Consider the following 23,857-nt stretch of genomic DNA (forward strand, 5'->3'; position numbering starts at 1 on the left):
CATAGAGAGGTCAATACCGCTGCAGAGCTCTAAGTTCTCTCTGTGTGTGTATACGTGTTTTTCCGTGCGTAGGTGTCTTTGAAATTGTCCTTTGAGAGGCAGCCAAAGCCAGGAAGATCGTAGTAAGTCTGACCTGCAAGATCTTACTTGGGATTTTTTTTTAAAAAAGCCACCTTTATCCAGATTGAGGCATCACACAAAGCCGTAATAAGTTTTATTTAGTTGGAGCAAAATAATTGCTTGCAAACATACATTACGGCTTAGCGACTTAGCATGGGTCTTTTCAAATTTTATAGCAATGTGATAAAAGGTAGAGGTTCCCCCTGCACATGCGTGCTAGTCGTTCCCGACTCTAGGGGGCAGTGCTCATCTCCGATTCAAAGCCGAAGAGCCAGCGCTGTCCGAAGACATCTCCGTGGTCATGTGGCCGGCATGACTCAACGCCAAAGGCGCATGGAACGCTGTTACCTTCCCACCAAAGGTGGTCCCTATTTTTTCTACTTGCATTTTTTACGTGCTTTCGAACTGCCAGGTTGGCAGAAGCTGGGATAAGTAACGGGAGCTCACCCCATCACGCGGCACTAGGGATTCGAACTGCTGAACTGCCGACCTTTCGATCGACAAGCTCAGCATCTTAGCCACTGAACCACCGTGTCCCTTGCAATGTGATACCACTCGCTATAAAACAGGGGTGTTTAACCTTGCCAACTTTATGACTTGTGGACTTCATCTCCCAGAAATGCCCAACCAGCCTTGCTGGGGGAATTCTGGGAGTTGAAGTCCACAAGTCTTAAAATGTTGCCAAGGTTGGACACCCCTGATTTAAGGAGTCACCAAGAATTGAGCCCACCTCCATGATATTTTACGGATTCCTGACCTGATTTAAACATCTACCTATGAATATTTTCCATTTTTTGACTGCTGAAAATGTTTTTAATAATATGAACCAAAAATGTGTGTTATTTTTTTTTCAGTGGGAACCAAACTGGAAGACTCTGAGGAGCCCAGTCCAAGTCTCTCAAAAACTGCAATGGCGGATAAGTCGAAGACACCTGAGGTCAAAGGAAAGATTAGCAACGACCAGCTAAGCAGCTCCAAGCTTGCAGAGAATTCATGCCAGGTAAGATACATCAGCCTCTCTTAATTATAAAGTTGTATTCTTCAGAATTATGGGTTCAGGGTCCCAAATCATCTGCTGGCTGGTGTAGGGCATAAGGAAAGTAACATTGACCTAAATATGCAAGAATTGGTTTTTTTATTTGTATCCCACCTTTATTTATTTTTATTTTTATTTATTTATTTATTTATTTTTATAAATACCCCAAGGTGGTGAACGGATCCAAGACACCTTCCTCCTATTTTTTCTACAACAGCCACCCTGTGAAGTGGGTTGGGATGAGTGTGAGTGACTGGCCTCAAGTTGTCTAGTTGGCTTTCATGCCTAAGGCAGGACTAGAACTCACCGTCTCCTGGTGATTGCCTCAAAGTCACCCAGTCAGTTTTCATGCCTAAGGAGGGACTAGAACTCACCATCTCCTGGTGATTGGTCTAAAGTCACCCAGTCAGTTTTTATGCCTAAGGCGGGACTAGAACTCACCATCTCCTGGTGATTGGTCCAAAGTCAGCCAGCCAATTTTCATGCCTAAGGCGGGACTAGAACTCACCATCTCCTGGTGATTGGTCCAAAGTCAGCCAGCCAATTTTCATGCCTAAGGCGGGACTAGAACTCACCATCTCCTGGTGATTGGTCCAAAGTCACCCAGCCAGGTTTCATGCCTAAAGTAGGATTAGAACTCACCATCTTCTGGCTCTTAACCTGGTGCCTTCACCACTAGACCAAATTGCTTCTCCTTTTAATGCAGTAAATATCAATAGATATAACCTACATAAACCGAAGCGATGCATTTGTAAAGAATGCAGTGGCGTCCTGAGATCAAAATGTTTTGAGAATCCCTGCTCTCTGGGAAGCTACCTAAGGAAACGTGTTTCTCCTTGCTAACCATTTCAACATCATCCCCCCAAAAAATTGTGTCGCAAAGCCAGTCTGTGCATTTGGTTTGCAACCATCTGATGTGCTGGCCAAGAATATGTTCCTTTAAATTAACGGACAAACGCATTATGAAAAACACCCTAAGAGCTTTAGGCCCAGCTTTTCCTCCCTCCCCCTTAATTCTAGAAGCATTAGCAGCTGAAAAGATCAAAAAAAATAAAAAGAGGAGGATCTCTTGGGACCCAATTCGGCCGACGGCAGCTGTGCTCATTGAACTGTTCCCACCGCACAAACATTGACACACAAAAGCTTTTAAGCAAAACAACAAAACAAATAACAAATAACGACCAGGCTATTGTAAGTAAATAGTAATTCTTTATTTTTATTTTTTTAAAATTTTTATTTTCTTCATTAAGAACAGCATTTTGAAAATAAAATGTATCTTCCTTTTGCCCAGGCTTTACAACTCTCTTTTTTTTTTTTTGTTTAAATTTCATATCTCTTATGTACAAGAAGTCCATATGGTACACAATTGATTGTCTCAAAAAACCTTCCAGAGATGTAGAATATGAAATGGTACGCAAACGGTCAACAAGATAAGGGAAGGGGGGGGGGAGAATATTATAAAAAAAGCACATTAATACATTTAATAAATATTTACATATATATTATCAAAAGAAGAAGAGAGCACTTGTCATTTTAATAAAAAGCACCGGTTGGGTTATCTGGTAAGGATAGTAGAGTAGTCAAATTATAATATTTATATATTTTTTTTTCTCAAATCTCCTATCAAAGCTACAATTGCTTCTGATTTCTGCTGCTTTGGATTAGAATGGAAGCTTCGAGCAGTAAATTAGCCAAAGCAACGATGTTCCCAAAAAGCAGATTTCAGCTAGTATTGAAAGACATCTTGCTTCATTTAGGATTCAGCCTGGAGGTGGTCATGACTTCTGGGCACCTACTGTCCTTCTAAAATCACAGACATGGAAGTCCAGGCCTTCTCAAACATTGGCCACGATAGTGGCACTCTCTTCCCTAAGCTTGGACGCCCTTCAGATGCATGGACTCTTAACTCCCAGAATTCCCCACAGGGTGGTCAATGTTTCTGAGAATTCTGGGAGTCCAAGAGTTTGCACCAAACTTGATAAAGTTGAGCATGAAGGAAGAACTCATTGTTCAGCTGATCCCCACAGAACTAAAGCTTAATGGAAATTGACAGTCGGTGAATGTAAATGGAGATACATCTCAGGACCAATGACGTCAAGCCAGAAACCTCCTTGGGTTCTGATTGGCCAGCCCTGCCTGCTTTCTATAGATTTCATGCATGGCCCTCCAAGCTATCCAGCTGTGGAAAAGGGGTGCAGCTGACAGGAAGTTAAGACCCACTGGGCATGCACCAAGATTAGTAGAACGGAAGCATGCTTAATGTTTTAGTAGGCCTCCAGCACTGTGAAAAGTCACTGGAAAGTTTGCTGTCGGCTTTGAGGAGGTGCAGTTTGCAAGCAGGCAGAATCAGCCCGAGAATCGGAAGGGAAGGAGGAAGGAACGAGGTGGAATCCCCACCTCGTGCAGAAAAGCGTGGTAGATCATGCTTTCTCCATGGGGAGAATGGCCTTTCATTCTCCACCTAAGGCAGCAGGCAAGCTTACAGAACATTACCCAACTCTTTCCTTCAACCCTTGGCTGGGTGGCATTTGCTACTTGATGCTGGAGCTCCGGAATCTGAGCTGCAAGGATCAAGACATCCTCTAGATGGCTGCAAAGAGTCAGAAAGCTCTATCTCTCTGCTGCCATCTGGAGGTCGATTGGGAGGTTTTCAGCCCAATTCTGGAAGTCCCAAGGAAAACTCTGGTGCCAATAACAATACAGCATGGAACTTAGCAACCTTGCTCAGACTGCATCTGTCGTTCAAATTGTTCCTTTCCAATTTGCCAGGGGGAAATTTTGATCTAGCTCATTTCCCCAATTGCTATATAAATGGCCTCCTAGCCTGCTTTTTCTATGTTGGGGGAATTTTGCTGTATTTTTCTAGTTACAATTAATCGGCAATCACAAAGCACAGAATTAACATTGATGCTTCCCAAAGCAAGCTGCTGCGAAACCCAGGTGGTTTCACTTCCCATGAGCCTCCCCGGATGCTCTTACATTCATCACAACTTTTGACCAAAAAGCAAAACATCATACAACTTTTTGTAACTTTTAACACAAAGAGACACAACTCAACACAAGGGTGCCTTTTAAAAAAGTTTCTAACAAGAGGCGTTTTGGGGAAGAGTTGCAGCAGCAGCAGCGAACATCAGAAACCACAGGCTAATAATAATAATAATAATAATAGTTTGAGAAAATAATAATCCCTTATAGTTTTATCGGCACGCCTCCCACCACTAGGAGGCACGGCCCCGGTTCACAGGAGAGGTTAGAAGGTGTCCAACCCTGTCTTTTAAGCTCCCAAACCGCCATTGATTTAACGGGAAGGAGGACGGCTAAATCCTTCCTTGTCTAAAAAGAAAGAAAAATAAACACAAATTGGACAGCTTCAGAACCTTCTAAAAATGGTCTTTTCCTCCAGTTAAAACACAACCCAATTTCGTCTCTCTCCTCTTGTCCACATTCAACTGGGAAAAGTAATTAATTCCAACCGTTTACCCCAGGTTCATCATATGCATTTTGGTAATAAAAATAGTTTCAAAACCCCATTTCCACCCATATCAAATCTCTGTCCTGCATAGACCCACAGCAGTGTTCCAACTCTGTGTATGTGAAGCAGTTAAATTATATATTTATGAATGTCCCTCTTATTAAAAATATTGCTTTGTATTTTAAACAGAGGTTAGGAAAATAGCAAACCATCCAGTTTTTCCATAATTTTACACAATCAAATAAGATTTACATCAAATTAAATTTTTGCAAATCCCTGGAACTCAACAATGCAATTCCCCCCCCCCTCTTGTACAATACGTAAACCTTTGTGGGCCACAAAAATTATTGCTGTTACCTACTTGGCAATTTTTTTTAAAAAAAGATTCCATTTGCTAAAATGATCATGGCGACAAGAGCAACTCAGAATTCATAGAACAAAGTAAAGTGTTGTGTTTCACACACTGGCTGGTTTTACACCAGTTACCCTTTCCTAAAAAAGCCAGGTTCTTAATAGAGGTGATGCCAACTCTGTGCCTTATACAAACGCACCGACGTGGCATCATCTACCGTCACATTTATTTCAAGGTTTTTCACACTCTGCTTTTTTTTCCCCACACTAAAATGGATATTCAAAGCTGACAAGAGCGGATACATAAATTAATAACAGAGTTTTATTAGCCCTTCCTTTCCGCCGAATAGCAACAAGACTCAAATAAATCATAAACAAAGAAAGCAGTTCTTAACAGGAAGAAAAGAAAAGGAAAAAACAATCTTAGCAAAACGTTAAAGTGCACCAAATTTGATGGGACAAGGAGTTTATTTCCCTATTCCCTACGACTCTGTCCGAATAAAGATTGACTTTAGGATCGCTTATAGGTAAAATGGATCCTTTACTAATTATCTAATTAGTAAAATCTTATCTAAGATTTTCAGAATAATTCTCGGTTCAGGTTGTTACTTAACGGCATGCCCTCACATACTATTATTATTATTATTATTATTATTACTAATCCTAATGCTAATATTTATATGTAGAAAATTAGCACTCCAGAAAGAGATCCATTCAGAATCTTTCCTGAGAAGACAGAATGCATCTTTTAAATATTTTATTTATTTATTTATTTATTTATTTTATTCAATTTCAAATATGGACCGTTCTGAGTGCAAGAAACTTGCATATAATATAAAATAGCATTTAGACAGTTTACCTCTTTAATTCCTTACATATTACCCAGACAGCGAGGTTGGGTATGTTAACGAATAGGATGAAACCGATAAAATTAGTTAAATTAAAAACCGGGGACATGAAAAGGAAAAAAAAAAAAAAGAATCCTCAAACACCAATTGATTACATTCCCCCCCCCCTTCTAAGAACCGGCTTTGCAAAACTGAAGGATTCAGCAATCGTTATTTCTGTTATCATTGTCAATTGCCCATTTTGCAAAGCGAATCTCTTTAGAACAAGTGCAAAAAAAAAAAATTCTATCCTTTGAGATATTTTATACCGTCTTGGTTTTTTTATCTCTCTCTCATATCTCTCTCTCTCTCTCTCACACACACACACACACACACCCCTCTCCAACACACACACAATCAAGCAAAATCAGACTTGCTTTTTTCAGTCTCTAGGAAAGCAGAAAGCAGGTGCTAGCTAGCCAGCCGAATGTAAAAATGGCAAATCTACATGCTTGAAAATGCTCACCCTACGAAAGGAATGCTTCACCAAACGTCACTGAAATCATAGCAATGTGAAAAAGGCAGAAAGAATTAGGAGGTCGTGTGGCAAAGGAGCGGGTTTGGGGGGGAGGGGAGGGGAAGAAATTCCCAACATCCACGTGAAAACGATCTAATAATAATAACAATAACAATAATAACCCAACGTTCCAGATACACATGAGAAAAGGCAATCGATGTGCAATGCAACATTGCAGTCCATGAGGCTTCAGTGTTCAACTAGGTTTGGGAGTGAAAAGTGGGGGATTTTAAGGTCGCCCCCCCCTCCCCCAGTGGAGAGAGGATTTCCTGGCCTGAGAGAAGGACCTCAGGTTTGAATTTATGGTGAGGACAATACATTTGGTGATCCACTGAGATACGTTTTCTTTTTTTGGCGGGGAGGGGGAAACTCTTAGGAAGCTTGGAGGGATCGTTCCCATACGTTGTCTTTCTCCTGAGCTATCTTAGCTAACTCCCTGGCACCAGTTGTTTTTTTCCCCCCTCTGGAGACACTCAATTTGTGAGACTTTGCCCCAGCTGTGACCTTAGTCAACCGGGAAGGCAGGGCAGGTGGCTTCCTTGATCCTACCAAGCACACCCTGATGGTCAACTTGTCTGTGCTGCTTCTGGGAGAAGAGAAGCCTGGGTGAAAGCTCTCGTGGTTTGAAGAAGAGGTTGGGCACTTCAGAAGGATGCCTGGCGAGGACACCACTGACTCTGGGGTCACTGTTGCCACCTGATCTGGAATCCCACAAGCACACACTTTGGATGCAAAGAGAAAATACCCTGTCTTGTCACTGGAGGGTGCCATACTGTAGACCAGAGGTCTTCAAACTTAGCAGCTTTAAGACTTGTGGACTTCAACTTGAAGTCTACAAGTCTTAAAGCTGCCAAGTTTGAAGACCTCTGGTGTAGATCCACAACTTACTCTAAATCGGCGTTTCTCAAAGTTGGGCCACTTTAAGACGGGTGGACTCCCAACTCCCAGAATTCCTCAGCCAACATCAAGTCCACTCATCTTAAAAGATGCTAAGCTTGCAGAACCCTGCTCCAAATCAGGGGTCTCCAAAGTTTTTGCAACTTTTAAGATGGGTGGTTTCAGTTCCCCAAATTCCTCAGCCAGCATTCTGGGAGTTGAAGTCCACCCGTCTTTAAAGTTGCTGAATGTGGAGAAACACCCCCTGATCTAAATAGGCTTTCTCCCCACCTACCTCCACCCCCACGAATGCTGTTCCAAGAGTAGCAAAGAAGTCAAAAGACCCCCTTGTGTGAACAATCGCGCACAAATCACGGTTACGTGAACGAAAGACCTTTGCCCCTTCCAAAGCCTTCCCACTTTTCTCAAACCAAACCCTTTCTCTTGTGATTTTGCTACTTGATCCCCTTTCTCCTCCCTCTCCCCACTTTTTTTCTATTTTTAAAATAAGAAGCAATGCGCCTAGGCCTACTGTTTAAATTTGGGTCAGCTTCTATTGCAGCGCGGAGGCTCCTGGTAGTTAGCTTATCGATTTGACAGAACTCATGGTTTGTTTTTGTTTCGTTTTTTTGTTTTGTTTATTCGTTTTATTAAAAAAAAAAAAAAAGGAAAAAAGAACTCCAAGCTACCAGTTTTTAGGAATTTCCACGCCCCACCCCCAAAATGGATTTCCTCCCTCTGAAAAACACACACTTTTTTGGGGAGAGGGGGTGTGTGGCAATCAATTTTTGTTAATGGATTCTGTCTCTGTCTCTCTCTCTTCCTCTATGACCTCTAAGCTTTTCACCATAGGTGTCTTCCAGTGTAACTTGGTGGAGCAGTTGGAATCTGGAAATAAGGATAATACATCCACGATTAAGCATTTTCGAACGTTGAGAAAGTCCCTGCTATTAAGTCAGTTACATCACACAAGCTCTGTGTTGCATTTTACCTTGTACAGGTAGTCCTTGGCCTACGACCACAATGGAGCCCAACATATCCGTTGTCTAAGCGAATATGTTGGGAAGTGAATTTTGCCACCTATTTTAACGACCTTTCTTTCTTGCCACAGTCGTTAAGTGAATCACTTGCGGCTGTTAATTTAGTAACAGTTGTTAAGTGGCTTCTCCATTGTCAGAAAGGGGATCACATAACCCCGGGACACTGCAACCGTCATAAATACGAGTCAGTTGCCAAACCTCCGAATTTTTATCACGGAGATTATTGCGATGGTCACGAAAAAAAAAAAACAGTCATAAATCACTTCAAACAGTCACTAAACAAACTACTGTAAGTCAAGGACTACCTGTACTTCTTTCTTCTTCTTCCTCTTCCTCCTCCATTAGTAATGAAACAAAATCCTCGGATTTCTATTTTCACTGCTTGGTTCTAACTGCCTTGGATTGATCAGAGGCTTTCAACTCCTGAATCTTACTAAGGATGAGACTCTATTCCATGAGCGCGCAACACATAACAGCCCACATTACTCTATTTTCACCTTCCCATCGGCCAAAAAAAGACCCAAAAATCCCCCATTGGGGTTTGCATAACAACATAATTCTGCATAATCAGTATGTGTTGGTTCTAACAATAACTTCAAATGTTTGGTGTATTTTAGGTATCTCAGTAATTTCTTAATACATGTCCAATGAAACTGTTTTGCCTTACCTACGTGTCGAGATAAGAGATTAACACTAAGTGCAATGTCGGGTCTGGTCCAACTACTAATGTACAATAGTGACCCAATGACTGAACGATAAAGTGTTTGATCCTCGAATTCAGGACTTTCTGTCAAGTTATGAAAATCTGTTTGCATGGGTGTCTTTGTTGTGTTAGCATCTTTCATGTTGCAATGATGCAAAACTTGTTCAATTTTATCTTCTTGTGAAAGACTAAACCCCTTCTGTGTTTTTTCAATATGAACGACAGGCTAAAAAGTTGCAAATGGGCTTCTGAGTTTCAGAATGGGCTTCTGAGTTTCAGAAAGCCAGCTGCTGCCGATAAAAATCAGATAAAATCAGCCGGGAGATGAGGATCGTTCGGGATTTATTACCCTTCAAAACACTCTCCTCTACTGCTGGCTGAACTGAATATCCTTCCTGATATGGCTCTGGAGGAAGATCAACTATGTTTTGCAACATCCACCTCTCCCCATCCTCCCCACCCAAAACAAGACTCAAAAGAGAGAAAAATAAATGCAAAATTGCCTGATGGGAGTCAGTCCGTGGCTGACTTAAAGGAATGCAAATCTAAGGTTCTACGGAGCAGAAGGAAGCCAAATGAGTGGCATTTTGAAGCAGGCCACAGGGCAGCAGTAAGCAGAGCCATGGTCGTGACAAATTAAGCAGCTGGGGGAGAGGGAAGCATCATGGGTGGGGCCAACAGAAGGTGGAGGGGAAGTACAGCGCGAAAAGGATCAAAGCGGTTTTGGGCAGCTCCTTGGTCAACGTTGACCCTAGGCAACGCCAAGGAGATAAATAAGGATTCCTCCGTTGAAGGAAATCTTTCGAAGCAACCCGCTTGATTTGGGCTGCTGTGGGTAGGAAGCTTTTAGAGAAGGGCCCGTTTTGCAAAGCTGCACAAATTTAAAGGAAGGACACCACCAATGGATGGTAGTTCACCTAAAAAAAAAACAAGGAAAAAAAACGAGGCGACGATTGGTTGGGAAAAGGAGCAATGGTCGATGCTAATGGACAAAGAAGTGGGTGAGCTTTCCTAGAGATGTCATCTCTGGTTTCTCAGACCAGAAGAATATTAAGTGACCGTTCCAATATTTTTGTCACTGACTCGCCCAGGAGGAAATGGACAGAATCAAATCGTGTTTTTCCCTTTTCCCCCCCAAAACAGAAGAGATGGGGTGGTTGTGTCAGTGCCCAGAGAACAATCCGAGCAAAGAAAAACTCGACTGGCTCAACAACACGGAATTTGGAATTCGGCCCTGCATGCATCCTTGGGTGTTGAAGCTCCCCGCATCCCATTCTCACCCCACCCACCCCCACCCACCGTCATTCTCCCCTGCTCCCCAATATCAGCAAGCATCCAACCGAAGGAAGTTCTGAGTTGAAAGCAGTGGGTTGAGCCTTTATCCCCACTAAGGGGTAGCTTCTTCTACGCATCCCCTTTTGATACTTACAGTCCCACCATTCAAGACAACCGCCATCTCGGTGGGCTGGTAGACGTTGCTTCGGAAGGGAGCGCTTGCACGGCTTCCCAAGCTGCCGTTGCGAAATCCTGCCGTCCGTAACGCTGCGCGAAATCAGGAAAGAGGAAGGGAAAGAAGAAGACAGAAAAGAGGGATAAGTGACTTCGGGGAGGGGGAAACAAAAAAAAAAAAGGCAGATGGAAGTTCTCCCTAGACGGCTTTAAGGTGAGGTGGAGAGCTACAGGTAGGATTTTTAACTCCAGGCAGGACCTGGGACAGCTCCAATTTACTGGAGCTGTCCTTGGTCCTGCCTGGAGTTAAAACCTACCTGTTGTTTTCCACCTGTAAGAGAAGGAATGGCAGAGCATGGGGAGTTAAACAAGGGATTAGCCTAGAATTCTTATGTAGCCACAAGTGAGCTACAGTAAATCCAATTCTCCTTTAATCCTGTTGACTCTTATCTAATTCCAAGCAGGTGCCTTGATTGTTGAGAATATTCCTGTAAATAGGCATGAGATAAATCAAATTAACTGGCCTTCACAGGTGGACTTGATCTTTCACACCTGGCACCACCTCACCTCAAAGTGAAGCCTTAACACAAGCTGAAATATTTCTTTGACAGGAAATACTCCCTCCACAATAAATATAAACAACCTACTTATTATTTTTTTTAAACAAATTAAGTTTAGTTTTTAAACTAAAGGAATGTGGGGTTTTGCAAATCGTATCAAGATCTTTTTTTAGAGGTGTAAGAGAATTTTTATTATTATTATTTTTTAATTTGATTTATATGCCGCCCTTCTCCGGAGACTCAGGGCGGCTTACAATGTGCTCAGCAATAGCCTTCATCCTTTTGTATATTTTATACAAAGTCTTATACTTTGTATAAGTCTTTGACTTATACAAAGTCAAAGTTTATACCTGAATTTGTTTCAGGTCATCATTAAATATTTAATACTTCTGCTCAACCAACAATGGGAAGACAGCTGGAAAATGTACCTAATATTAGAAACTCAAATCGTAAAGAAGTCCAAAAGATGGCTCCGCTTGACAATGATATAGAGAATTATGGATGGCATAGGAAGAGCAAAGATTTTTGAGATTTTTTTTTTCTCAAAATACTCGAAGCCAAAGAAAGAAGAAATCTTGGGAAATTATTTCCACTGTCCCTGGTTAACCTGGGAAATGCACTTCCTAAGTGATGGCCACTAATCTAGGAAACTATAAAAGTTGATTAGGCAGATTAGTGGAGGTGATTACTGGTAGTTCTTGATTTACAACCATTCACTTATCTAAAGATGTGGAGATTCTAGAAAGAGTGCAGAGAAGAGCAACCAAGAGGATTAGGGGACTGGAGGCTAAAACACATGAAGAACGGTTGCAGGAACTGGGTATGTCCAGTTTAATGAAGAGAAGGACCAGGGGAGACATGGTAGCAGTCTTCCAATATCTCAGGGGCTGCCACAAAGAAGAGGGAGTCAAGCTATTCTCCAAAGCATCTGAGGGTAGGACAAGAAGCAATGGGTGGAAACTAATCAAGGAGAGAAGCAACCTAGAACTAAGGAGAAATTTCCTGACAGTGAGAACAATTCATCAGTGGAACAACTTGCCTGCAGAAGTTGTGAATGCTCCAACACTGGAAGTTTTTAAGAAGAGGTTGGATAACCATTTGTCTGAAGTGGTGTAGGGTTTTCTGCCTAAGCAGGAGGTTGGACTAGAAGACCTCCAAGGCCCCTTCCAACTCTGTTATTCTATTCTATTCTACTTAGTGACTGTTTCAAATTATAACAGTGTTGAAAAAAGTGACTTACCTACTGATTTATTGTTGAATGTTGCCAGTAACAGTCAGCCCTAAATTGATGCTACATAAGAGTTTAACAGAATTCAAAAGAGGTTGTGGGAACGTAATGACTCTAGGCTGATTACTCTCTTGACTCCACCTCCAGGCTCTGCCTATTCTTCTCCTACGCAACTTAACCATTCCTATGGTATGAGTTAAGCATCATTAGATTGGGACATCTCACTGAAGCATTGTCCTTTGTGCTGTCTTTAGAGTCAAGTCCACAATGTTGAACTGAGCTTATTCCTAGATTCATTTATGAATTACGACTATTCCAGATTGCTTGCTTTGGCTGGACATTGTGTGCTCAATGCGGCAAGTAAGATTTAAAAAGAAAAGGAATCTATCAAAATACAGGCCTGTCATTTTATTTCATCAGTAGATGAAGGCGCATGATTTTAAAAATGCCAAAGGAACACCAAATGACAGATTTGTTCTACCTTGTTTCTCCTGGGGAAAATGTCAGGATATTGTAAATCAATGGCGTATTGCTTTATTGAACTAAGATCAAACCAACTTGCTGCGAGATGCACACTTGAGCGTGCAAAGATATTGATTCAGCTGGCAAAAAAGGAAACGCGCATTCAGGGTTTTTCAGCAATAAATCTTTTAGACTCAGTCTCACAGCTTGATCATTTCTGCCACCTTCCTCAATAAAGGAAGAAAAAAGGGGAAAAGAGACCTCTCTTCAGAAGCAGTCAAATGGCTGTTAAATCTTCTCAGTGGCAGTGAAGAGAGATTAGTCTGAAAGAAAATCCACTGGATCCGTTCCCATCCAGATGTTGCTGTATAACTCTAATTCCTATAATTCCACTAATGGGGCCAGAATTGAGGGATGCTGGGAAATGTAGTTCAGCTGCGTAGGGAGGGTGCCTTGTTCTCAACATTTGCTATTAAGGATTCCAGCAGAATTTCAGGCACTCGGGTGCCAAACAGGAATGACGCATGGGATTTAACTCAAGGTGAAAACTGGACAGGAAATTGCAATTCATCACCAAGAAGCCCAGGAACAAAACTGCAGCAGCTTCAATCTCGTAGCTATGCGGATCAGGAGATACTTAGTGAAACTATATTCTAGATTCCAGTAGAGAAAGCATAGTTATGACACACTATCAACTGCTAGGTGGGCGGGAGCTGGGGCAAGAAAAGGAGCTCACTCTCTTGTGCGGCACTCGGATCTCGAACCCAGGCTGTCAGCTTTCTGGACGACCAGCTCAGCATCTTTAACCATCGAGCCAACGTGCTTCTCCAGTCAATTAATAGTAAGCACTAACTTGGCGCTAAATAAGAGTTGGCCGAATTCAATAGGGTTTGGCCTTAGACTGTTTGTGAGAGCATAATGATTCTAGGCTGATTCCTCTCTTGACTCCACCCCCCCCCCCCAGGCTATGCCTTTCTTTAGTTTAGTTTATCGTCATTGCACATGGTATAACGAAATTAAATGCTGTCTTCAGTGTACATTTTAACTATAAGAATAAAAACACAAACATACATCCTTTACATTCTATATAATTGAAATTGAAAACCCGATATTGCACTATACCGTAGAATTCAATATTATTATTATTATTATTATTATTATTATTATTATTATTATTATTATTATTATTATTATTATTATTAATTTATATACCGCCCTTCTCCCTGAGGACTCAGGGCGGTGTACAGCCAGAATTAAAAAACATACAATACAAATATTAAAAAACAATTAAAATATATATAAATTTGGTTATTGCCCTGGGATAGAAGCTGTTTTTCAGCCTGTTTGTCCTTGTTTTTATTGTCCTGTACCGTCTGCCAGAGGGTAATAGTTCAAAAAAAAAAGGATGCCCAGAATGAGATGGATCTTTAAGAATGTTTTGAACTTTCTTAAGGCAGCGGGAGCTATAAAGCTCTTCTAAGGAGGGGAGGGGGCAACCAGTGATCCTCTGGGCAATGACACTAACCATCTGGAGCACTGTCCTATCTGCCACTGGGCAATTGGCAAACCATACACAGGTGCAGTAAGTTAAAATACTCTCTATGGTGCAGCGGTAGAAGGTCACCAGCAGTTTTTCATTCAGTTGTTTCCTGAGAAGTCTCAGGTAGTATAATCTCTGCTGGGCCCTTTTGATCAGTGCTGCAAAGTTAGCGCCCTAGATCAGGTCCTCTTTTCCTCTTTCTTTCTCCTATAAGCAGTTCCTGTTTGACTCATTGCTACTTTAAAGTATTCCATTCCTCAAATCTTTATTTGGTCAACCTTTCCACATTATTATGACTTACGACAAGCCATCTTCAGCCCTATCCTAAACAAATAAACGCTCACCTGCATTATGCTCATCCATTGAAAAAGCTTTATTCTCCATGTAACTCCGAGGAAGCTGGAGGTCATCCTCAAAAGCGGTTTCACGCATCCGCGGTTGCGGAGTGTCGAAGTAGTTGGGCGTGTTCTCTTGCTGAGACGGGAGGATGGCACAGTGAACCTCTGGGATGGCATAGAAGATTAGGAAGACCCACCCGTTGGCTACCAGAGCCACTGCAAGGGTGGGATCCTGCCACTGGTCTCTTCTGCCCAGTTCCTTGTTACCGTACAGGTACATAGTCAGCCACGCCACCCAAATGAGGATGGAGAAGAAACTGGTGATGACGAGGCACACCCCGTTCTTCTTCCACTTCTTAAATTTCCCACACAACGTGAAGAAGGAGAAACACATGGTGACCACCATCAAGAACATCACGTAAATGGAAGCCATTGCAAAATCCATGGGCTCGTAACGGCAGGCCGGCTTCCCTTCCCTCACAATCGTCAGTATCAGCCACTCCGTGGCAATGATGACCTGGACCAACGCAACACAGATGGCGATCCCGGCCAGCTGCCATCCAGATGGGCTTTTGCCGTGGCGGACCAGCCTCCGGAGCCGCCAGGCTTGAGCGAGCAAACAGGAGAAGCAGACGGCGAAGAGGACTCCCCAGGAGAACCTGCGGATGGAGCAGATGGTCTCGTCCTCTTCGATGATGTACGCAAATGCCAAGCCAAACAGAGCCAAGGTCCCTAAAAAGAAGAGGAAATGGAGGCCCAATGGGCTCCTTTTCTCCTTGCCTTTGATGAAGGGCAGCCTGACCAGCAAGATCAACTTGAGGAGCAGCGTGGTCAGGACTCCCGCACCGGCCACAGCCTCAATCACAATTCCCCAGATAGCATCCAGGTCACACAGGGCAGCATATTGAGGAAGGAGATCTAGTCCACATCCTCGTGGAGTACTGGAGTTCTCAGAGGAACCATACTCAACCACAAAGAGCAGGAGAAGGCCAACCATAAGGAAAGTGGACATTTTTCTACCTGGAAACAAAAAAGAAAAGAAAATAAGATGATAATTTGCCTGCTACTTCCTACTTCTAGGCAATTCCCCTCTCCCCGGATGGTGCCAGAACTGCCCTCCCCCCCCACACACCATTCTAGATGGTGCTAGAACTGCCAGAAGGCCAAGCCAGTATGGCTGCCTTGGCTGAAATCTCCTGGAGATTAAATGTAGTATATGTAGAACAAGTGTCCAACCTTGGCTCCTTTAAGACTCGTGGACTTCAACTCCCCAAATTTCCCAGCCAGCCATGGGGGGTGGATTCTGGGAGTTGAAGTCCACAGGTCTTTAAAGTTGCCCAAGTTGGACACTCCTGATGTAGAAGGTCCCATGTGGAGATTCTTTGTCCTCCATAACATCTGGGTTACCTGCTCACTGCCTATCAACAAACTGAGGTCCTCCCTCCAAACCATCAGCGATTTGTGCTGCAAATTCTACATTCCTAGATTTTCCAGGGAGAGCCAATGTGGCCTGCGGATTAAAAGTGCTACATTAGATATCAGGAGACTGGAAATTCTAGTCCTGCCTTAGGTGCAAAAACCAGGTGGGCTAATCACTCATTCTCAAACCTAGGGAGAAGATACTAGCAATCCACTTCTGAAAAACTTGGCCAAGAAAAATAGGTCACTGAAGCTTCTCAATCATCCAGGTAAAGCTTCTCTGAAGGTTGAGTTGTAGCAACTGGACTTATTTGTGAGTCCAGTTAAAAATTATAAATAATTGTAAATAATTTACTTGTTTTGTTTGTTTGTTTGTTTCAGAGCAGTGAAATGTCTCAAACTAACAACCATAAGTCCAATTGCCATGAGTCAACCCTTCAGATTGCCAAGTAAAACTGCAGGGACTTGTTGCTGGGGGTGACCAAGTCTTTGGGTTGACTTTCTGGACCATAACAACAACAGCCACGAGAAAGAGTTTTCATCATCTACGCTTCAGCTACTCAAGGAGTTGGGAAGGCTTTGGATGAACACTGCAGTACTACTGCAAAATATTTGTTTAAAAAAAAGAAAAGAAAAAAGAATGCTACTCTGACTTCAGAACCGAAACCTTTGCTGCAGTTCTGACATTCCCCCAACCTTCCCCGGATGAATATCGCAACGAGTGGGAATTCTGCCCAGTTTCTTCCCAGCTACTTTGAAAAGAATCAGGTTCAGGGGGAGATCGCGGCGCACAACAAGAGAGAGAGAGCCGAGTGAAGATCAGCCTGCCGGAAAAGAGATGCGACTCCTGAAACTTGTAATTGATGAGGACATTGTGCTTGGCGTGCAAAAAATAATAGTAACAAAAAAAAAAAATAACGCCTTGATTGTTTCCTCTCCTTCTGCATCGTAATGCTGCAGACTGTCAGCTCTGCACCTTTGCTGCTGGATGGCCCAATGCAGAGGAACAGCAGTAGGGATGAAAAATGCCATCGGGAGGGTATTTTTAGAAGACCTAAGCCCAACTGGAATCCAAGTGGGATGTGGAGTTCGGCCATCAATCCCCTCCCCAAATATAGCAGGCCTCACTTGTCACATGTTCAAGAGCTTCCTTTGGCGCTCCCGAGAATAACAAAACTATCCCAGCACACACACACACAACCCTCCTGTGAATCAAACTGGAACATTCCAAAAGATTGTGTAAGAATCAAGAGGCCACCTGCATTTCGTGGGTTGCCAAACAGTAGCAGTTCAATTTCCTGCCTGCTCTGCAATAAAACCAGATTTGAAGGCATATAGAGAGACTCAGAATTTGGAGTACTGTAAATTGCTTGCTCAGGGTTGGTCTCCATCAGAGAGGGAAGCTACTGCACTTATGGATGGTGGACACTGGTTGGGGAAACCATGGCTTGTAGGGTTGGTCTCCATCAGAGATGGAAGGCATCCTACTTATGGTTGTTTGATAATGGTTGGAAATCCATGGATTTCAGGGTTGGTCTCTTATCAGAGAGGGAAGGCACCACTTACTTGCTTAGAAAATGCATATGGCCACCTATCTCACAGCTAACAACAATCCACAAAAACAATGTGATAACAAAAACCTCCATCAACAAACCCAAAGCAGAATTAAAATAATCATAATACAAATAACCAAGACACCATATCTAACCTCGTAACCAAATGTATACTCATCTATTGCCCTGCTCCACCATCTAGGAGGAGATCCATGGCTTCGTGACCTTCTGAAACCCCGAGGCCCTTTGAATCCAAGGAAATAGCCTATCCCAGGGGCTACAACAGAGGAGGTGCATCTTCTAGATCCCACCAGATCACACTTTAATAGAGGAAACGTGGGAGTTTGCACTAGGTGGGGAAACTATTTGTGTACTGCAATGGCTACGGTCCAAGGACAGGGGAAAACAGAAGTTCAGCAGCTGAAGGACTAGATCTGGGGTCTCCAACCTTGGCAGCTTTGAGACTTGCGGACTTCCACTCCCAGAATTCCTCATCCCACCATGCTGGCTGGAGAATTCTGGGAGCTGAAGTCCACAAATCTTAAAATTAGCAAGTTTGGAGACTCCTGGACTAATGTTCTCCAGTCTACAGACTTGTATCAGACTTAGCCCAACAAGACCAGTGGGGTTCACCGGTCACTGATTCTTTTGCGTGGAGAAACCAGAGTTGAATTCAGGACTTTCAAGACACAAAGCAAGACCCATCATTCTGGGCTGCAGTGCCTCTCTGTCCTCAGGGTCCAAGGATGACATAAACAGGACAGCATCAGAAGCCATCACTGGCCTTCTGGGTAACCGAATAGCCGTCCTAACATGGAAACCTGGGACTTATTCTCGAAGCCACCTAACTGTAAAATTGCTTTGGCACCTTCACAATTGTACCAACACCCTGAATCTCTATCCTTCATTCTCCCTGTTGTTGTTATTATTATTTCAGATTTAATCTTCAATTTGATTCACAATCTGGGACTGGTAAAAACTTAACAGTTCAAGTTAAGAGCCTTGGTGGTGCAGCGGACTAAGTGCTGTTATGTAGCACTTAGATGCCAGCTGCCTGCAATTAGCGCTAGTTCAAATCTCACCAGGCTCAAGGTTGACTCAGCCTTCCATCCTTCCGAGGTAGGTAAATTGAGGACCCAGATTGTGGGGGCAATAAGCTGACTTTGTAGAAACACCGCTTATGGGGGGGCCAAAAGCCCTAATAAGCAGGTATATACAAAAGAATGACGGCTATTGCTATAAGTGCATTATAAGCCGCCCTGAGTCTTCGGAGGAGGGCGGCATATAAATTGAACTAATAAATAAATAAAAGTCCTAACCAAGGACTTAAGAGCTGTTATGGTAGCGTCTGAGTATATAGGCAGTTCCTATATAGTATATAGGCAGGTTGGTTTTTTTTGCAAAGTCAGGATATTCAAGTCTAATAAATTCAAAATTTCCATGTATCTAGGCAGCCCTTCGGATATTGCTCCAAGGGCTCCTATTTCTTCCTGCAGAGTCGCTCAACTTCAATTTGCAAATCAGTATATTTTATTTTTTTGTTTCTCTTCAATTATTACTATCATCATCATCATCATCATCATCATCATCATCATCATCATCATTATAAGAAGCATGAAATTAACATTCAGAGTAAGACCCAAAGAGCATCCAGCATTACTGGATTTCTCTTGAGCTAACGGCTGGCCAAGATAGCCAATGGCTTTGGCCCAATCTTGTGAAGTTCAGGACACCCCTAGGAGGTTAAAATAAAGCGGCTTTTTCACCCCAGGTTCCCCTATTAATGTTGTTTTTAGGAACCTGATACAAAGAAGAAGCAACCCCTGTTAACTCAGCCCTCCCCATCTCCAGCTGTGTCTGCTCTCCCTGCCAAAATCTTGTTTTCTCTCTCCTCTCCCCTCCTCTCCCACACACCCCACCCCACCAGTGCAATGCAGCCAACACATAACTCACTCCACCACCTGACCCAAAGGAGTGGAGCTTACTTAATATGTGTTCTCCCCGAACAGTTCCAATCCAAGAAGTTCCTCCTTCAACTTCGCGCACAAGCGGGTGAAATCTGCATTTCTGATAAACAATGCCTGTTTTCGGTGTGTTTGGCTTTTCGCATGTTTTACTCCTCTACTCCGAAGGAGGTTTTCATTCCCAGATGGGTCTCCTCTCTTTTATCAGATCGGAGGAGCGTTAAGAACAAATCCATAATCGTCTCCTCCAGGCTGTGTCAAACACCACCTCCCACCCAGTTGGACAGACCCCACAGCCTCTTTGGGATCATTCCTTTATCTCAGTGTTTCTCAACCTTGGAAGCTTGAAGATGGGTGGACTTCAACTCCCAGAATCCCCCAGCCAGCGCTGCTGGCTGGGGGATTCTGGGAGTTGAAGTCCACCCATCTTCAAGCTTCCAAGGTTGAGAAACACTGCTTTATCTGCAATTCAGCTTCTCATTCTCTCTATTTTAGGAAGGATAAACAGACTTTCTCCAGCTAAGGAAAGCCACGCTTCCTTGGATAAATGGCCTAGATAATAATGAACCTATATAGAACCTTCATTCTATTCTTACGAATCCACGTTATTTCAAAATGTAACCTGTAATATATATATACATATATATTTGCATTCCTCAAACCTAAAGGTAAAGGTTCCCCTCGTACATATGTGCTAGTCGTTCCCGACTCTAGGGAGCGGTGCTCATCTCGGTTTCAAAGCCGAAGAGCCAGCGCTGTCCGAAGACGTCTCCGTGGTCATGTGGCTGGCATGACTCAATGCCAAAGGCGCACGGAACGCTGTTCCCTTCCCACCAAAGGTGGTCCCTATTTTTCTACTTGCATTTTTTTAATCTGCTTTCGAACTGCTAGGTTGGCCAAAGTTGTGACAAGTAATGGGAGCTCACCCCGTCACGCAGCATTAGGGATTCGAACCGCTGAACTGCCGACCTTTCAATCAACAAGCTCAGCATCTTAACTACTGAACCACTGCGTCCCTTTTAACCTGTAACTTATATATACATATATATTTGCATTCCTCAAACCTTACCACGACATATTTCCATCATAGTATCATGGGCTCCTTCTATATAATTTTATTAACGTAACCCATGGGGGGGTCTGTGCCATCTGCTAAATTAATAAATATCCCAGGCAGATCTCTAAAAAACCCCCCCTCTGCCCCCCCACAACCTTCTGTTTCTCTCCACAACAACGTATCTTGATATCTACCTCCCCCTCTCTAGGTTCTGTCCTACATCTGACTAAATCCCTCCTTCTGCCCCCACCCACCTCCAGTCTGTGGATTTAACCATCTCTCTTGTTACCAAGCAAATTCTCTCGGGGGGGGGGGGCGGGGGGAAGCTGGGGATGGGATGCTTTGTGTCTATTTCCCCACCCCCCCATTTGAGTTCTGTCTGGGCTGTCTAAGGGAGGGGGAGCTGTTTTCTACCATAGGCTGAGCTTCCATGCACTCTCTAATTTTTTTTCCAAAATGGCCCTAACTCGAAAAGGAGCACTAAGGAATCCTGTTCACCTCCAACATTTATTTATTTATTTATTTATTTATTTATTTATTTATTTATTTATTTATTTATTTATTTCCATTTCTATACCGCCCTTCTCCAAATAGGACTCAGGGCGGTGAACAGCCAAAGTAAAAAACAGAACATACAAAATTTAAAAACAGCTTAAAATAATTAAATATTTTGGCCGTAAATTAAAACAACCCAATTTAAAATCAATTTAAAATTTTAACTCAACCGTGTTTTTTTTACATCAGGGGTATCCACTCCTGGCAACTTTTTAAGACTTGTGGACTTCAACTCCCAGAATTCCCCAGCTAGCTTGTACCTTTAGACCAGGGGTCTCCAAACTTGGCAACTTTTAAGACCTGTGGACTTCAACTCAGCTGGCTGGGGGAATTCTGGGAGTTGAAGTCCACAAGTCCCAGCAGCCCCTGTGGCTCCTTAAGGAGAGCTGTCCCCTCTGATTGACGACCACCGCCTTCACCCCCCCCCCCCCAAAAAACCCCTACAGATCCTTGGAAATCTTTTTCTCTCCCCCCCAGCTCTCTCTGCACCCCCTAAACTGGAACCATCGCCTCCTTCCTTGTCCCCAGCGCAAAAAGCACCCCTTGGATTCTCGTCGGGGGGGCTGGGTGCCAGCCGCTTTTCTCCGTCTTGGCCGGGGCTGATGGGAGGTGTAGTCCTAACCCTCTTTGGGAGGGCGCAAGGAGCCGAAAAAGCGCTCAGCCCTCGAGATCCTCGCCCACCCCTCACCCCCCCCTCCCTTCCTCGGGAACACTTGCGGCCATCATTTAAAGTTATTTTTACGGGCTCTCTCTCGGTCTTGATAGCTCGATCCCCTCCCGCTCCAGATGACCTTCCAGCTTGCCAGCCGCGGCCAGGCGCTCCTTTTAGCCCCAAGAAACCCGCGGGACTAAGGCGAAATCGCCCGCTGCGCGCCCCCCACCCCAATGCAAAGCGCGCCCCCTCCAGCTCCGCGGTCCTCTTAGCGGGGCAAGCGGGGCAGGGACCCATCGCCTTCAAGGCCAGCCGAGAGCCAGGTTGGAAGGGAGGGGGGGCGGCTGGCGCTTCTTCCCCTCCTCCTCCTCCTCCTCCGTGGCTTCTCCAGCGCCTGGGGCTGCGTCTTGCACGGCTTTCTGCAGTCCCCGAGCCTGGCCGCGACACTCCGGTCCCTTTGGGCGGCAACGCCAAGACCCATCAGCCCCCACTTTAAAAGAGCCAGCTTCCTTTCCCCCCCCCTCGCCCCCCACTTGCCAGGCTCCAAGACCCATCATCCCCGCTTCCCTCCTTCCTAGCGACAGTGCCAAGGCTCCAAGACCCATCATCTCCACTTTAAAGCCAGCTTCCCTTCCCGTTGATAGTGCCAGGCTCCAAGACCCATCATCTCCCCCCCTCACTTTAAAGCCCGCTTCCCTTCCCGTTGACTGTATAACTGTATAGTTTATTGAATAGCCCGAAGGCTTTTTCAAACAAAACAGAAGAGAAAAAGGGAAAAAGATAAAACAGTTACACCTTCCCGTTGAAAGTGCCAGGCTCCAAGACCCATCACCCCCATCACCCCCCCCCTTTAAAGCCAGCTTCCCTTCCCGGCGCTAGTGCCAGGCTCCAAGACCCATCATCCTCCCCCCCCACTTTAAAGCCAGCTTCCCTTCCCGGCGATAGTGCCAGGCTCCAAGACCCATCATCCCCACCCCCCCTTTAAAGCCAGCTTCCCTTCCCGGCGATAGTGCCAGGCTCCAAGACCCATCATCCTCCCCCCCCCACTTTAAAGCCAGCTTCCCTTCCCGGCGATAGTGCCAGGCTCCAAGACCCATCATCCCCCCCCCCACTTTAAAGCCAGCTTCCCTTCCCGGCGCTAGTGCCAGGCTCCAAGACCCATCATCCTCTCCCCCCCCCCACTTTAAAGCCAGCTTCCCTTCCCGGCGATAGCGCCAGGCTCCAAGACCCATCATCCCCCCCCCCCTTTAAAGCCAGCTTCCCTTCCCGTTAATAGTGCCAGGCTCCAAGACCCATCACCCCCCCCCCCCCACTTTAAAGCCAGCTTCCCTTCCCGGCGCTAGTGCCAGGCTCCAAGACCCATCATCCTCCACCCCCCCCCCCCACTTTAAAGCCAGCTTCCCTTCCCGGCGCTAGTGCCAGGCTCCAAGACCCATCATCCCCCACTTTAAAGCCCGCTTCTTAAGACTCCATCATCCGCGGCCGAACCGACGGGGCATTACAGAGCTGGAAACCCATCCTCGGGGTGGGGTATGGGGGGGGGAGAGAAACAGATTCCCTGCCCCCACCTCCACCCACCCACCGAGCGGGTTTCCTCCCCCCCCCCCCTCCAGCCGCCTTCCCGGGTGGCATTCGGGACACGCGCGCCAGACTTCGCCTTCCCGGAGCCGCCGCCGTCGCTGCTGCGCGGGGGACTCCGGAGTTGCGATCGCGGGCAATACAGCCTCCCTTTCCTCCGCCAGCGCTCACCCGGGCTTCCCCTCCGTCTCTCCTCGGCCGGCTGGCGGTTCCGCAGAGCCCCGCGCAAGTCACAGCAGCCGGCCCCTGGGCGATGCTGGCGGCGGCGGCGGCGGCGGCACTAGACGACCCGCCCTCGGCTCCGCAGCCCCGGCCGGGCTCATAGAGCGGAACCAGCGGCGCCCCCCCCCCGCCCCGGGCCGCGCAACCGACCGCGCTGCTGCAGCCTCCGAGCCGTCGCCAACTATCCCGGCCGGCCCCAGCTCGTCTCTCGGCTCTGCTCCCTCCCCTCCCAGATGGGGGTGGGTGGGTGGGTGGGCTGTCCGGGAAGCCCCGCCCAC

The 23,857-nt window shown here is 45.1% G+C and overlaps 2 protein-coding genes across 7 annotated transcripts in view; one reads left to right on the forward strand and one right to left on the reverse strand.

The window, feature by feature from the left end:
* IQCK (IQ motif containing K) overlaps window positions 1-23,857 on the forward strand; it is a 124,445-nt gene that overhangs the window by 27,501 nt on the left and 73,087 nt on the right. For 4 of the 6 annotated variants that reach the window (XR_004592697.3, XM_034426256.3, XM_034426255.3 and 1 more), the window contains exon 9: window positions 975-1,120. Coding sequence is in view for 5 of the 6 variants with exons in the window: in XM_034426256.3 (XP_034282147.2) it covers window positions 975-1,120 (146 nt within the window). In the remaining variant the exon portion in view is untranslated. Of the gene's footprint in view, window positions 1-974; window positions 1,121-16,379; window positions 16,930-23,857 lie in introns of those variants that run through there. The other 2 variants (XM_034426252.3, XM_034426253.3) reach the window with 1 other exon arrangement.
* Window positions 2,346-23,837, reverse strand: GPRC5B (G protein-coupled receptor class C group 5 member B). The gene is made up of 4 exons (XM_060692913.2): window positions 23,529-23,837; window positions 14,586-15,599; window positions 10,432-10,544; window positions 2,346-8,147 (listed from the first exon to the last, which is right to left on the reverse strand). The coding sequence occupies exons 2-4, from the start codon at window positions 15,589-15,591 to the stop codon at window positions 8,103-8,105; spliced, it is 1,164 nt and encodes a 387-aa protein (XP_060548896.2). The 5' UTR covers window positions 15,592-15,599; window positions 23,529-23,837; the 3' UTR covers window positions 2,346-8,102.

This window comes from Pantherophis guttatus, chromosome 14 (assembly GCF_059756535.1).
Source record: "Pantherophis guttatus breed Tessera chromosome 14, ASM5975653v1, whole genome shotgun sequence".
Taxonomy (NCBI): domain Eukaryota; kingdom Metazoa; phylum Chordata; class Lepidosauria; order Squamata; family Colubridae; genus Pantherophis; species Pantherophis guttatus.

Bases quoted from the DNA above. Each gene is read 5' to 3' on its own strand.
- GPRC5B (XM_060692913.2), bottom strand. From the start codon at position 15,591: ATGTCCACTTTCCTTATGGTTGGCCTTCTCCTGCTCTTTGTGGTTGAG. The intron at 10,545-14,585 runs GTGAGCGTTTAT...GATTTCGCGCAG, and splicing joins AATGGATGAGCATAATGCAG to CGTTACGGACGGCAGGATTT. The intron at 8,148-10,431 runs GTAAGTATCAAA...CCTTATTTCCAG, and splicing joins TTGTCTTGAATGGTGGGACT to ATTCCAACTGCTCCACCAAG.